Raw genomic sequence first — 16663 nt, 5'->3', positions numbered from 1 at the left:
ATACATCAAGAATTATATTTTTAATACCGATATAAAAAATTTCGTTCCCCAAAAGTTCTTTAATAAATTATATTATTAGAGGAAAATAATAATTAATTAATAATTGTTGATAAGAAATTAAAATAGGACAAATTATTTACGAGTATAAGTCATTTTTAAATTTTGTAATAATGTTTAAATCAAGATGTTCAATTTATTGTACAATTTTTGATTAATAAAAAATTCATTTAAATTATTATGTAGAAAAATTTCATTAATTTCATTGTATTTAATGTTTTTGCAAAAAAGAGATGTTTAAAGAATGTTTGGAGTAGAGATGAAAAATTTTCAAAAAAAAAATAATAAAGTTCTCCAATGATTCCCTAAAAGGACCCAATGGTTCCATGAAAGGAAGGTAATTTTTTTATACAGGTATTAAAAGAATTTTCTTAAACTAACTTTCTATTGTTTGATTTTTAAAAAATCTTTTTTTTTATCGAGCTGAAATTATTTATGATACAGTTAAATACTTTTTCATTTTTTTTAATCAAATATTAAGTTTGTAATTAATTACTGATTATAATGAAACTTTGATTTCTTTAATAAAAATAATAATTTACTATTTTTATAGATTAATGATCGAGTGATTGAGCTAATTTTTATTTGAAGAATTAGGTAATAAAAGGCCGACAACCCTAGAAAATTGGGCAAAATGTGATTTTTCTTCATCAAATATAAGAAACGAAAAATATCAAGGGTGCTGCCCTTGTTGAATCAGACGTGCCTAATTCATGTGTTCATTTCTTACGAAATTAATAATTCTTCAGCAAATTTCCGCCCAAGTAGGGAAAGAGAGGGTAAAGTAAAACGCTTGAGAAAATGTACTAATTTATTAAAATAAATTCAAAAACGCCTATTGCATTTTTTATTTATCAATTTTTCAATCTATAAATGCATTAAAAAATTATTAACATTTGTTAATATAATAGTTAATTTATATTTTTTCTTGGTGTTCCATTTTACCCCACCTTCCCCTATTGATACTCCAATTTAGTGAAATGAAAAATGATTAATATTTCTAATCTGCAAATATTAAAAATCAAAATATTGTATTCTTCCTGGACTTGTCATCGATATTTATAAATGAAAAAGCCGACAAAGTCTTACAAAATATAATTTTTGAAGGATATATGAGTTAATAAAAAGAAATAAATGAATTACCACTTGTGTTAACGTTTCACGGTAACAAGAAAAGTAATCTGAATATAATTTATGTTTATGTAGCATTATTGTGAATTGACGCTTGAAAATACTCTCTAACTCAAGACCTTAGCCTCATTCTATTTACTGATTACTCATGAAAAAGTGCATAAATTGTCAAGAAACGAACAATAATTATATTTACGTGAATGAATGACGTATCAGTTTAGTTATTGAATACATACCATTATATATGAATATCTCAACACATCGAACTCACGTACACAATTATACTTGTTGATGATTTGAATTTTTTCTCTTATGTGACTCCGTTAAGCCATAAAACGTGATTGTACTCAATAAATAAAATTATATATGAGTGTACATTTCATGACGAGAAAAGATTATTTGCAAATGTACGAATGTCAAGACAACTGTAGATATGTTTATTGTGTTTCCACGAAGAATCTAAAGTATGAATAATTTATTCCAAAATGTACATCTAATACACTGACTTGATTCAATCGATACAAGTTTAACATTGGAAGGTAGTTGAAAACAATTCAAGAATTTTATCTTCTCTGAATGATTGTAATAATATTTTTACTCTAAACACTGTAAATTTTAAAACGTTTATAAGTGTTTTAAAATCGAAACAAAGTTAATAAAATGGTTGACGTCATATTAAAACACTTTTAATGTTTTAAAATTTACAGTGAATATATTATAAAATACTTGCGTTAATATGTATGAGAATCAGCGAATTTTTATTAGCAAAATTTGACTGATTTTTTAATATTCATTTGTGTCTTTCAGATTCATTAATTTGATCTTTCATAATTAAAAAACATTGTCTGTAATTTTAATATAATTTCTTATGTCATTATTTTTTATCATTGTTCAATATTGACACTAGAATAATGTCTGAGTAAAATCTAATTATTCAAGTTCAGTCAAAACTGTAATAAAATTAGCCAATTTTAGCCAAGATCATCATTTGATCACTTAAATATAATTTTTATTCTGTTAAGAAATATTTTTTATATTATGTTAAATAAGTTATACTTGAGTTTTAACTTGTTCATAGTTTCTATAAAATAAGAAATAGTTTTTACTCCAAAATTATTTCATTTGTTGAAAAGTTCTTTTATTAAAAGGTTCATCACAGAAAAAAGTTGTAGGATGTTGGAGTTTATGATGCAAAAAATAGAAAAGATTTCAAAAGGTTATAAAATAAATTTAAAGGATACTATGTAAGGGCTTGAAGCAATTTCAATTATCTGTTAGAAGGATTTTTGTAAAATATTCAATATGATTATTTATAAGTGACATTTTAAATGTTAAATTTAAAATAATTCCACCATCAATTAAAATAGACTATCTACCAGAATAATACACGATCGAAAGTCTATTGTGATCTTAAATTTATATTATTAGACTTGTGAGACAGACAAAACTTTTGCTGCTTGATTTGTTTCTTGCTTGCACGAACGAAGTCGTCGAACCTGCCATGACCTCAAGTGCCGACTAGCCCATGTCTTTTCTGCTATCTTTGTCTTATAATATTACTTTGTTTCTTTCATTCTATTTTAGTTCACTTATTTTTTACTATTTTCTAATTCCTTTCTCACAGTCCTCTTCACAAATGGTTGACAAGAATTCATTTCTCTACTTGTATTTATGCTTAGCAGAATGATAAACTGGACATTAATTCAATTTTGATGTAAGGACAAAAAGCTGCAGCTATGTATGTACTAAAGTTTATCGTATTATCAAAGAGCAAATACTATCATGAAAACTAGGTCAACTAATTACTCTGTGAATATAAGGAACTTGAACATACCTCATAATAACTCTCCTTTGCCAAAACATTTTCTCATAATTCACACGAATTGCTATCTACACATTTAAAATCATCAAAATGATCTTAATAAATTTTTTTTTCTCATTCTTATAATGCTTCTGGATCATCTGATACTTTAATGTAATTGAGGTACACCTTATGACATGGCCTGGATCTCATTAATTTGATGACACGTTTTATTAATCATTTCATATTTGTCTTTATGATTCATTATAACACATCTTGACATTGTTGGTTTTTTTATTAAATAAATAATTAAACCATAAATAATTATTATTATTGATCTGATAATCAACTTGACCATATTCAAGAGATATTTTTAGAATTTAAAATCTGAGTAATCAGTTTATAATCATTTTTCAGTGATCATGTGGGTGCAAGTGTGTTTGTTTGTTGGATAGAATGGATGATAAATTCTAAAATAGCCGTCATAGAGTCAATACTGACCCTTCTTCACAAATATCATCCAGAAGCTTAGAATAATTCTGTAATTTTTCAAAAAACTTCTATTGATAAATGTTGGAATCACAAATCAGTCCATGTGTATCAGAAAATGCAAGGTATGATCAGATATAAGTGACTGTAGTTCCTTAATTTTAGTCCAACAATCATGAAAAAGGTTAATCTTTTTGTAAAACTAATTACATGCTCCATTTATTATTAATTAGAAGCATCACACTTACCTTTCACAATCAGATACATTGATAAAAATTTCATTGAAGAGAGAATGATCAATGTTATCACCAGGATACGTACATAAAAAAGTGAATCCAGATGTTGATAGATAAAAAACGACAAAATACTTGAAATCCCTTTGATATTGATTGATTGATTGTTGAAATGTTTATTTTAACGTAGGTCGTTGCTTCTTATCAGTCCAATCCTCGTAGGATTGATATTTAATCATACAATATTCATGAGATTGAACATAAAAAATATTTGAATGCATTTATGAAAAATTTTCTATACAAACTAGGGTGGGTGTATTTATTTCAATTTGCACACTAAAGTCATTATTATAAGACAAAAATAAAAAATTAATTGTTCTATGTGAAATGAAAAGTCTATGTGATAAATCGTTTTATAAACAATCGAATATTGAAGGCAATCAAACAGAACGTCATATAGGAATTATTGAACTTGGTCATAGCACGATGAGGATTGAAGTGACATAAGATTATTTCCAAGTCCTCTCGAGTTCAACTTGCAACTTGATGTCGGTCATCTTCTCGAGGTTAACGTCGTTAACCTCTTGCAGAGCAACAGTACAACGAAGGAGAGATCGAAATCAGAAACTAGGTACTGTTTATGACATTCAACCTCAAGCCCTCAAGCAACATTTTGTAAAAATGGAGATACAAAAAACTGAAGTGCTTCATTTTTTTTTTACTATATTTCACTTAAATAGCAAAAAATTTTAATTAATTAATAATTATTTATGTTACTTTACTGCTTTAATAACTTAATAATTATTAATGTTGCTTACTTCAAAAGAATAAATGTCTCCAAATCGTTAAAAATAATATTAAAGTCACGAAACAATGTATCTGACACGATAAAAGTGTTTTTTGTTTTTTAAATTGCAAGACAAAACATTTTGTTACTTGATCCTGTAATCATGGTAAAGTTTGTTTGACATATCAGAGTCTCGAAAGCTGAAAAGTCATTTATTGTCACACTTTTTAAAATATTCTTCTACTGATTCTTTCAGTGACATTAGCACCACAATGATATTCATAAAATAATTCCCAACCGATAACTGTTGCTAATAAAAAACAATTACGTAAAGAAAAATTATTTACAACTCATTTAAGGGTTGATAAATAAACTTTTTTTTATTGAAGATTCAAACCCATCTCTCTTAGAATAAAACAGTGAAAATTATTAATAACGACTTCAAAATCAGTGAATATTCTCTGATTTTTTAGTTGCTAAAAATTTCAAATTAAATTTTAGGAGTATTAGCTCATGAAGTCTCATACACAGGTCTGTTTTTTCAATTTATGTTCATATTGTTGTTACATTCTCGAAAAAAATAAACCTGACAATCACTCTAAGACCTTTTATCAAGTACTTCCTGATAGCTTTGCAGACTACTAGTTGATACATGACAATAGACAGGAAAAAAAAAGATAAGAAAAAGTAGAGTAAGCTACATTGTGTAGTTATGACCATTCTATGGACATTTTTAGCTCTATGAGCAAAGAGTGTTTAGGTTGTTTGAGGATCCTTACGATTTTCTGCTTGTTTAGATGACCAAGATGACGGAAATGGTCCAACATTTCATCAACAAATGTCAAGGAGAAGTCTTACAGTCTAGTGGAGATATGTTCTAACTTAACAGAGTCTAGCATCAAGGAGGTTTTCGAGGGGTTCAGAGGCATGTCTTAGCTTGGGCATCTTATTCTTTTGAATAAATCAATGATCAGCAAATATATCTACTAATTATCAGTGCCCATCTAATCATTGAGCGAAATAATAAACCAGTTTGAAAGAAAAATCGTGTGAAACTTCTTCATTTTAACTTCAAGATCAAACATCAAATCTTCTTACTGACAAGCCAGTAACTTTTGATAAAAAAATAATTCTATAGAGCTGAAATATCTTCAATAAATAACAGTACCATATTTATTGATGATAACTTCTTTTGTATTTCAACTATAAATTCTTAAGTACAAAAAGTTGATAAGGAATAATAAAAAAATTGAACATTTTTTCATATAATACAGCTCAAACAATATTGAATGAGTTTTATATATTTTCAGAAAATTTTGTTACGTGTACATCCACCTTTGGATACAATATATAACATTCATAATAATATAATATCAATTTATTTGTTGATATATGGCTATGAGAATAACAATAATAGGATTTATAATATTATTTTCATTATAATTAATATAAGAGTAATAATACATTCATAGGTACACAAGATAATATTAAAGAGGTATCTTCTTTACATTTGTTAATTGATATTCGTTTCTGTATTTTTAAATATACCAATAGTTTCAAGAATCAATTTAATATTTATTTCTGATATCAATACTTTGTTGAAGCATAAAATTTTCCATTCACATTAATTACCAATTATTTATATTATATAAATTGAAATTTGTAAATAACATCCTGAATAACATTTTCTTCAGCAGGAATAAATTTATTTCTGTCTTTGCAATTACAAAAGTTGAAATTTTAAAATACATTTATATTTATATTTTAATTAATAGTTGTTATAATTTTATTATGTCACTTTTATTTAATTTTGAAAAGATATTTAATGCAAGACTGATATCCTAGACTGGTTTAGTCCTGATCAGATTGCTACTCAGGATGCTTCAGTTAATATTATTTTTATGATTCATTTCCTTTCAAAAGTGTCTTATTTTTCTATTAATTTAAAAATGAATTTCAGATCAGAAATTTTAAGCTTTTAATTCCAAAATTCTTGCTTAAATTTAGTGATCATGATCAAAGCAACAATCGTTCCCTTGTCACTCGAATCATTTAGTTCCAAAATTAATACAATATTTCATGTTTAATTCAAATATGTATTCAATGTTACTTACTGATAAAACGTTAACATAAATTCTCTTTGTACATTTAGTCAACATTGAAATATAACTATTTGGTTGATGGAAGTGGCTTGATAGTTCTTCAATCAAAGAATAATTTTCAATAATCATTTAATTATCCAAAAATTTTTTTTTCATTTTTAAGTATTTTTGCAAATTATTTATCAGAAACATTCTTAGATAAATGTCATAGCTAATTATAATTAATACATAATAATTTCATGGTGATCCAAATATTGTCAATTTTAACACAGCTTCATATATTAGATTTACTCAATAAATAATTACACAGAGAAAAGACAATAATTATCGAGTAACAAGTAAAGTTATATATTTTAATATAAAACACTGATGAATAAAAAGAATTATTTAAATAAATTAATTTTATAATAACTAATATAAACTTCAAGTATAAATTAGTTGTTTTTTCTTTCTTCTTAATTAATAAATAAAAAATTATTTAAATATAACAAATAATATGGCAATAAATAAAAGCTATTAAAAGTTAAATATATTCATAGTCTTCGTTGTGATGTAAAAAAAAATATCATTGCGTTTATTGAGTTGATTAAAAAACAATTAAAAAAAAAAAGTATTGAGCGATGATAGAATGTTATTATCAAAATATATAATACAGAATGATATTCTATTGTATGAAAGCTCATCAATTCTTTCTTCACCAAGGACTTTACTTTTATAACATCTTAACGAAAAAGATGATAGATAAAATAATCTTGAAGCTTAAAGGTTTAAAAATACTTAACTGTCACATAGGATATTTCAAAATGAATCGAATAAAAGTCTAGGAATATATGAAAAAGGAAACATAGATGCTATTATCTAGACAGTAGAAATAGATGAGCTGCACGAAGAACCAGGAGTAGATTCAGGAATTTATCCCCATTTCTGGAAAAGTCCCATACGTTGGCAACGACAATTTGATCCCCAAAGATTGCAGCGACATGATGAGCTGTAGCAGCAGTCGTTGGGTCGGTGATCGCAGTTTCCATCTCGTCGAATACAGCCACGTCTAAAGACATATACGTACGGGGAACGTCTACTCAAAATTAAGGAAATTAAAAAATAATTTATTCAAATTTTCAAATCAGGCATTATCATCTAATTCATAACATCAACACAGACAACTAATAATTTGCTGTCAACACTGCAAATCCAAAATAAAATTATTCATACACGTGTCAAATTTAGTTATTCAATGTGAATGACATGGATAATGTCATCAATAAATTATATTATCCTACCTGTGTGAATTATCACCAACACTTTTGAATATGTGTGGAGAATTTTTGGATTTGCAATTAGAAAGTCAAACCTTACAGCAAGTTCTCCAAATATGGACCATCACTATATTGATTCTGTTTGATACAATTTTAAATTTTGAAGTTGAATAGCTTTTTTCAGTTTCAATTAGTTGATAAACTATTGAATTATTACCAGCTATGATTATGCAACAGAGAAGAAAATTTTTATTAGATTTTTAAAAAGTCTGACTTCATCAAAAAGGTAGTTAAATCAGGACTTTTTTTTTCTTTTGAGATATCTTTTTCAACTGAGCCATTGATACTTGAGTCTATTGTTAAGCTGTATTGACAGTTCAATCAATTGTGAGTAGACTTTTTCAGCTATTGATAGAGATTTAGTAATAATCTTGCAACTTTTATTGAAAAATGATATAAAATCTTGAAGTAGAAGTAGTAATGTGATTAACTGGAAAAGTTGTATTGGAATATCATTATAGTCTATATTATTTAATTAGTCCATATTTAAAAAATTCAATCTACAACATATCATCAATATTTACAAATCAGAATTCATGTTTTTGGATATGGTTCTAACATTTTTACAACTTTATACCAATCATCAAAGTATCTATAGATAAAAAAAATTTTTTCTAATTAAAATATTACTTTTTTTTCTAAATAACTGAGTCTCAAAATTCCATATTTTTAGATTCATAATATAACTCACATCCAGCTTTAAATAAAATAATTTATTTGATTACAAGGTATTGTCGATGAATAATTAGGAATAATCTATTGATCCATTCTTTAATTAATTGAAAAAATGCTATAAATAAGTAGGAAAAATATTCCATATGTATCTGAAGATATATATTAAATTAGATTATCATTCATTTATAGAATTCAGATATTTTTTGTTCAATATTTTATAAAATAATCTTCTACATTGGACATTTTGACAATTTTATTCTGAATATTAATTTCAAATTTTAGTCTCCAGAATTTATTTTTAATGAATTTAATCAATTAAATAATTTACACTCCACTAGATTTTTAAATATTCTAAAATTACTGAATCAAATGATGAACTTTAACATTAATGTAACAGAATAATTGAAGCAAATGTAATTGTAACATTAATTATAATTTATATTCAATTATATTCTTGACAGGTCAACTAAAGTGCATGTATTTAATTTTAGAGAATACTGTGATGAATTAAACTCATATGAAAGATCTTTATTGTAATTTAAGTGTCACAAATTGTATTACTGTTTAAATTGAGAGAAATTTCAAGAATAAAATAATGCATGGCTAAATAAAAATTGCCATGACGTTGCTATTTTCAAGACATATTGTAAGTTTAATAGTTATATTTAAGAAGGAGATAGATTTAGTTTAGTTTTACATTTACTATAAATTATAGTACATGAGCAACTCTACAGAACACAATCATCCGTGTAAAACACATCGATGTCAATAGCATTCCAAAGGAGTTTCGTTCTGGAAAAGTTCTTTCAACGTGACTAAACGAAACTCTAAAAGAATTGAATTATAGGAGAATATAAAAAAAAATGTTCAATACGAAACCATAAATTTATTTTCAAGAATTATTGGTAAAAATATAATTTTACTGTAAATTTACATACAGAAGATGAATGTTGGAACAAAGGTAACTCTGATTATCAATTTATAAGGTAAAAGAAAAGATAGCATTGAGCTTCACACTATGAAAATATGATTAAATTAATGAAAATTAATTCATCAGGCTTTGACTGGGTAAATTAAACCAAGATAATCTGATTTGTTTCTGAAAGACTTTCAACTTAACTCAAGTGAACCAAAAGAAACCGGACACGTTATGGACTTAACGATGGAAATTTAATCAGATTCTTACTCTTCAATTTAGCTGAGACTGCTCGGAAGAACACGTAGGAATTTTTCATTTACATGAAATAAAATTTTGTCAAACTAAAATTAATTTTCTTTAAATTAATTAAAGAGACTTTAAGAAAAAAATAAGTAAAAATCAGTGTTAAATTGTACATACTAAAATGGACATCTTTAGAATAAAAAGTTGAACCAAGTGAACCTGACAAGGCATCAGGACCTTAGGAAGTCATCTCCAGTAAGATCAACCTAATACAGTTCATACAAACAATTATGCCTGCCTATCATCAAAAGGTAGACATCTATTTGGTCCTGATGAAGACCAACACAGGATATCTTAGTGTAATGCAATTATAAATTCATTACTGTTTTATTCAAGTTTATTTTTAAAACAAGAAGCTAGTGTAGATTTATTATCCTGCAATGCTGCATTCTTACCAACCATGACTTGATAATTTCTCTCAGTGTAGTCTATTTGAATAAACTTTTCTAAAATAAGTCCAAACATGCAATAGTTATGTCCATCAACAACCAATTCAAAAAAAACTGTCTTATTCAAACTAGTAATTACAACTTTTTGTTAATATGTGTTACTAAATATCATTCACAAATATTTTACTCTTTAGAAATTTCCGAGCATTTGACTGATAATGTCAACATTGAATGTCAATTTATAATAATATATATCGATCTGAATAAGTATATTGTTGAAAAGTAATATTCTGGTGAGTTTATTATAGATATTAGATCATTAAAATGATGAAAACCGGAAATTGAAGGAAACTCAAATAAAATGAAAGATGAAATTGTATGTCATTTTTTTAACAAAACAAACTACGTGTTTGATACCAGTTAAAATAAATAGGGGAATTTAAATGGGTTTTTTTAGATGTCTGTGAGAATATTATTAAGATTCATAAAAACTTAATACTCCAAAATTTATAGTCATAAACAAATTTGTTGAATTAAAAGAGATAATTAGTTTTCATCCAAAATCATGATGCATAATAATAATTTAAGAACAACACAACAGTAAATACATTTCCCGAAAAGCAATCATAACTCACTTCTGTTGAGCCGCCCCCATTATGTTCTCCAATTCATTATTATTGGCGTAATCAGGTTCAACTGGCACAATGTCTGCATCTGCATGGAGTAAAACAAATCAATTAATTTATTATTTAGTATTTATGTTTAATAATTAAACGATATAATTTTTCTTTGATTATTATTATAATTATAAATTTTACTCAAATAATTATGGTTTGAAATTTTATTTGAAACATTAAGTATAAAATGTTATTAAAAGTTTGTCGAACATAATTATAAGTTACAAAACTTGTGACAATTTAAAGTTAACGTATGATGGTAAGTTTTTAACTCAGTAATTTGATCTTTGATAGAAGATTATTTAAACCTATGATATTTAAGATTATATAAAAAAAAATTTCCTGCAATTTTTTTTTTCCTTTGTATAGGTCTAATTAAATCCTTGTTATATCACTAATTAAAAAAGCTCCAAGTCATTATCATCTAGTAAATCACATGATTTGATATCTGAAGTCTTAAAAGAAGTTGTAGAAAATGAGATGGAATAATTAAAAACACAATTACTATTTCTCATCAGTTATCTCTATGGCTAAATTAATTTTATTTTGTGAGTATAAGATGATCGATTTTTATTTCAATTTCCTTTTTTTATTATTATTTTTATATTCACCCACTTGCACGTTTTATTAGCAGGATAAATAAAAATAAATGAAAAGAAGCAAAAAGAAGTATCTGTAAATAACATTCATCTAAGTATCTAAAGAAATAAAATTAAAATTTTTCGCACGTTTGCATTGAATCAATTTATCACTCTTAAGTTTTATTGCTATCTGGTTTTTTTTTTGTATACACAAAGGAATATAACAACTATTCTTCAGTGTTCGTTAATCCAAATACACAAAAATTCCTAGAAAAATACACTGACAGAGCTTACAGAAAGAATGATTATATTGAAATGAAAAATGATCTTAATATTGATAATCTCTTGGATTTATCAATTGTCACGAAGGACATATTGTTTATGAGTAAATAAAAAAAATTTATCATTCATTTTTAATCCCTTTATTTGAAATTTTAATAATCAAGTAACGAATGAATATTTATAAGTGATGATACATATTTTAAAGGAACTAATTAAAGTAATAACTTCATATTTCTAAAGATCAATATTTTTTTCATTATTTATTTAAACCACGTATTTATTATTGAATAATTTATTGGAATTATTTTCTATGAATAACATCTGCAGAATTTTAATTAATTAAATCAATAAATTTAATTATTATATCACTGTAAATACTTTTACTGATAAATTAGTATAAAAATGTAAAATCACAGATTATCTAATGAAAATTAAGTTAACTAAAGAATACAATGAGAAGTGTTTCTATTTTCAAGCTGATAATTTAACAAATATTATTCCACAAAATATTTCATAAAGAAAATAAAATCAGAAAAATCACATTGCGAAATAGAGTAGTGACATTGTCTATAATAACAAAAAAAAAATTAATCCATAACTGCTTTATTATGCAGTAGAAAAATCAACACTTGTTATGATAATATGTAAAAAATTTACATTTCTACACCGATTTTTGTTGTGTCAGTAAAAAAGGAAAAACTCAATTGAAGATTAAACTAAAATCAATAGAACCTTTTTTATCTCTTCTTTCGTCTAACAAATGTTTCTTCTGGACTTAAGAATAGTCACTTTAAGCCTTTTCGAAGAATGCGATTAGTTAAGAAAATTGAAAGTGGATTAAGTTTAATGAAAAAGAAAATTGGAAAATCATTTAATCGTATCCGTTCCTGACGAGTCATTTATCAATTACACCTGTTCTATGATAGAAACTATTGCATACTCTTTCATAAATTGATTTTACTCTTTGTGACTCTAGGGCGATATTATTTTTATTTTCTAATTTATTCCATATGTATATACATATTATATTACATGAAGGATACCGATAATTGTATCACAGAAATGAACATTGATCGTTCACAAATGTGTGTGATATTATTGTGCTATTTATCTCGAGCACACTTGACTATTATCATAAAATAGTATGATAAGGGAGTACACAAGTGTTGTAAAAAGGGTGGAAAAATTGTAATAGAAATAAAATTTGTAAGAATCATGGACAGAGTTGTTAACACTAACGATTATTTAATTATTATAAATAAATATAACAATGGATAAATTGTTACACAAAAATGTGTATTACTCTACCATATGTTAGAAAGAATTAATGACTACATTATTAATTAATTTAAAAATTCGGTATAAATAGTTTTGTTATGAATAAAAAAAATTAGGTTCAAGTTAAATAAAAAATTGAAATGTAGGTCAAATATAATGATATTGTTTGAAAAACCACATAGCTCTGTTCAAAATAGCTCTAATAAACGAACGTTTGTTTAAACAGTGACAACGTTTTTTTTTTTTGTTTTTTTTTTGACTAATCATTGACTATATGAATACGAGATTTGATTATTTTATTTGAATAATAAATAAACAGAATCGAAATAAACTTTAGTGTTGTAAAAATAATAAATTCCTATAAAAACTTTCCGTACTTTGTTGCAAAAATAAAAAAAAAAAAATGGTTAATTTTAAATTTCAATATTTGGAATTTATCTAGTATGCAAGTTTTGTTCTTGTATTCATATCATGATAGCAGCAGTTTTAAAGAAACAGATTAAGCTGTCCTCTCATTTCTCTAGAAGTTCAGTATTATGTAAATTCAGCTGTGATAAAGGTGTTAGAGTATGCAAATTGCAATTATATGTTGGTAACATTCAGTTAAAATTATAATTTACAGTTAAGATAAGGATAAAAAAGATATGAATACATTTACAATAATTTTATTGTTGAATTAAAAAGTGTAAGAATAAAAATATTTGCGGAATAATATTTATTACTTTGCGAGAATTTTTTAAAACCTATCCTTGAAAAACGTATTATCAAAGCTCTTCTAAGTTGAAATTACTCTCATGAGCTTTCATATTAGATTCATTCTGGAATACTTTAATTACTTTCCAATATATATGCCTTTAATGGCAATAGTTTAAGTGGTTGGCTTTAAATGATCTTAATGTAATTAAAAATTGGCAAAGTGTTGCAGAAAAATATTTACTTCGAATTGATTATTGGATAGAAATATTTTTGCTTCATTTTTAAAATGGGAGGTATCTTAGTAAAATAATTATTTACGACAACCCAAAAATTAATTACTGACTTGTCACTTTTTGCACTTACATTTAGTGAAAAATTTTTTTTTGCCTTACAAAAGAGTGCAAACAGAGAGAAATACATAGTTGGATTTATTATTAATAGTTCAAAAAGAATTCAACTATTTTCTGTCAATAAAAATTAACACAGGATTGTAATCCAACTATGAGACTTAACTATTATTTTTTAGAGTGAAACTGGCTATTTTTGAACCAATACGGAGCCAGTGTTAGTAATTAATGCCTCAATATTAGCTTAAATTTTTTGCATCTGATAAAAAACATTTCTTTTAAAATATCCACAAAACAACAAATTAATTTATTAAAACCAATGGGAAATTTATTACCTACCAATGGGAATGCTTGTTTTACTCTTTTAAATACAAGCTAATTCTGAACAAAGTCATGCAATTAGACTTATAATATTTTTTTCATTTCTTCTATGTATAAAAAACACTGTGATAAAAATCCTAGAAAGTTTAACATACAAGTGAATTCATTTTTATCACTAGTTTTTTTTTTTTGGAATAATATTGTTCTTATTGAATAAGCACAAATCAAACTATAATAGAACTACTAAAGAAGAAAAATAGCGAGTACTTCTTATCTCGACAAACTTCATGAGTTATAAACGATGTCTTTAAAGAAGAGATTGAAGGATCATCTAAAATAAATTGACATTTTGAATGAAGATTTAACGACATACTTTAAATAATAAAATTGCATGATCCAATAAAAGTTGAATACAAAGTACATTAATAAGTAACAATAAAATTAATTAAATAACTTTTATTAATTAAAAATGTAATCTAAGTACAAAAAAAACTGCAATCAATAGATGTTCTATTATAAATAAAATAGTTGTAACAAAAAATAATTATATCAATCAATTTGTATGGTAATATTTAGTATACAAAGTGTGTCTAAAAGGTGTTATCTTCATATTTAAATTCAAAACAAAGTTGACAAAGAAAACTAAATAATAATTCACTTTCATTAAGATAAAAATGTTAATGTCACTTTGTTATATATTTAATTACGTTACATTATAAATGAATTTTTGTGAAATTTAAATAATATGTACTTAATACAATTATAAAATGAAATTAACTAATGTGAATATATTACGTGATAGCATTTCAGAGCATCCATTTGTATTATCACTTATGAAACTTTAGCTATAGTCATTTATTCATCAATACAAAAACATTTATGATTCAAAGCTATCTGTACACGTTACAAATCTCCATTAAGCTGTTTAGTATTATATATATGCAAGAAATAATAAACGTAATTGATATTTATTGAAGTACTATCATATTAAAGAGTCTAAAAATTAAAAAAAAAAAGCTCTTATAATTATTTATTTCATTTTCATTAATGTGTCTAATATTTTACCAACATCTGGAACATGTTGTATTGTATTTTATGATGATCTTCATTTAAAGTAATATAATTTTATGATAGGGGTATTAAAAGTGCGATGTAATCAACAGTCGAATAAATTACATCAATTTATTCAGTAAACAATGGTAATTTCAACGTTATTTATAGATGAGAAGTAATTGCTATTTTATTGATCTAATTATTAATTGAAGTTGTAAAAGTGCATTATTTATTACTTCTCAATAGAAGAGAAATAATCATTATTTATTTGAATTACCGACTTTTCTGCACTCAGAGAAATTTCTAATTGCGTTAACTATTTTTAATAGTTAAACATTCATCAAAATATGAGTCTAGGAACTAAAAAATATTCAACAATACTTAAAATACTCGTCATTATATCTGTTTTTTTTTTTATAGTTAATAAAAAATAATTAAAGAAATTATTTCAATTTTTTTCAGTATGTAAATAGTAATTTTTTTTTTTGCAATGTTAATATAAAATAATTATTGTCTGATCAAAAAATTCTTTGAACCCCTTAGAAATAAAATCTCGAGGAAATAAAAATAAATAAAAAGACGTTTATTCAAACGTCATAATGATAAGAGATGATTTTTTTTTTAATTGTTGACAAATATATTTTAAAAATAAATTATAAAATTATAACTTACCTTCATCAAAATATGGTCCAGCATAAATTTTCTCTGTCAGTAAACACAGAAGTAAAAAGAGACTAAAAATACTGATTTTTAAAGCCATTATTAAAAACTGATATGTTTTTTATTTTTTTTTTGTTAAATATTCAAAAAATGTAAGAATATTAAAAATGATAGCCTTTGAGCTTTAAATTGACAGGCTTTTTTTCCAACTACAACCGAAAGTTATATCAGTGTATGTGTGTGTGTTCTTGACAATGTTGATTCGGTAACGAGTTGAAAAGAAAAAAAGCCGCTACTGCCGGGTTGTCCGGATTGCGAGTGACTCGCCGTCGAGATGACTACCCTTATATAGACGAGAGAGGCGTGGCCGTTTACTCTGAAGGACGAGGGGTGTATGGAGAGACTTAAGAGCGGGGGCGAGTTACTATAGGGATTTGTGAAATATCTTAGTATTTGCATTTCACCAAAGATGAAAGTGAAACGCAAAAGAAGAAGATGACAAGAAAAGTTTTAATATCAAAAGGAGAATGACTTTTGTGATTAACTATTATCTCACACCTTTTTAT

At 25.3% G+C, this 16663-nt stretch overlaps 1 protein-coding gene across 2 annotated transcripts; it reads right to left on the bottom strand.

Annotated features, from left to right (window-relative positions):
- Positions 1-7157: 7157 nt before the first annotated feature.
- On the bottom strand, positions 7158-16402 carry LOC118064688 (uncharacterized). Of its 2 annotated transcripts, none has more exons than XM_035079467.1 (3): positions 16110-16402; positions 10838-10916; positions 7158-7675 (listed from the first exon to the last, which is right to left on the bottom strand). In XM_035079467.1, exons 1-3 carry the CDS (start codon positions 16195-16197, stop codon positions 7513-7515), a joined length of 330 nt encoding a protein of 109 aa, XP_034935358.1. In that variant the 5' UTR covers positions 16198-16402; the 3' UTR covers positions 7158-7512. The 2 variants fall into 2 exon arrangements, with proteins under 2 accessions (XP_034935358.1, XP_034935366.1); XM_035079475.1 differs by having other exon boundaries at positions 7158-7648.
- Between the last annotated feature and the right edge of the window lie 261 nt (positions 16403-16663).

Source organism: Chelonus insularis, unplaced genomic scaffold, assembly GCF_013357705.1.
Source record: "Chelonus insularis isolate UGA/USDA-ARS -01 unplaced genomic scaffold, ASM1335770v1 contig_117_pilon, whole genome shotgun sequence".
In the NCBI taxonomy this organism is placed as follows: Eukaryota; Metazoa; Arthropoda; class Insecta; order Hymenoptera; family Braconidae; genus Chelonus; species Chelonus insularis.
Note: the sequence above shows the minus strand (reverse complement) of the source record. Positions and strands in the feature narration are given on the sequence as shown.

Excerpts from the sequence above, each read along its gene's own strand:
- LOC118064688 (XM_035079467.1), bottom strand. The coding sequence starts at position 16,197 with ATGGCTTTAAAAATCAGTATTTTTAGTCTCTTTTTACTTCTGTGTTTA. Across the intron at positions 10,917-16,109 it reads TGGACCATATTTTGATGAAG|ATGCAGACATTGTGCCAGTT; the intron begins GTAAGTTATAAT and ends TACTCCATGCAG. Across the intron at positions 7,676-10,837 it reads ATGGGGGCGGCTCAACAGAA|ACGTTCCCCGTACGTATATG; the intron begins GTGAGTTATGAT and ends AATTTTGAGTAG.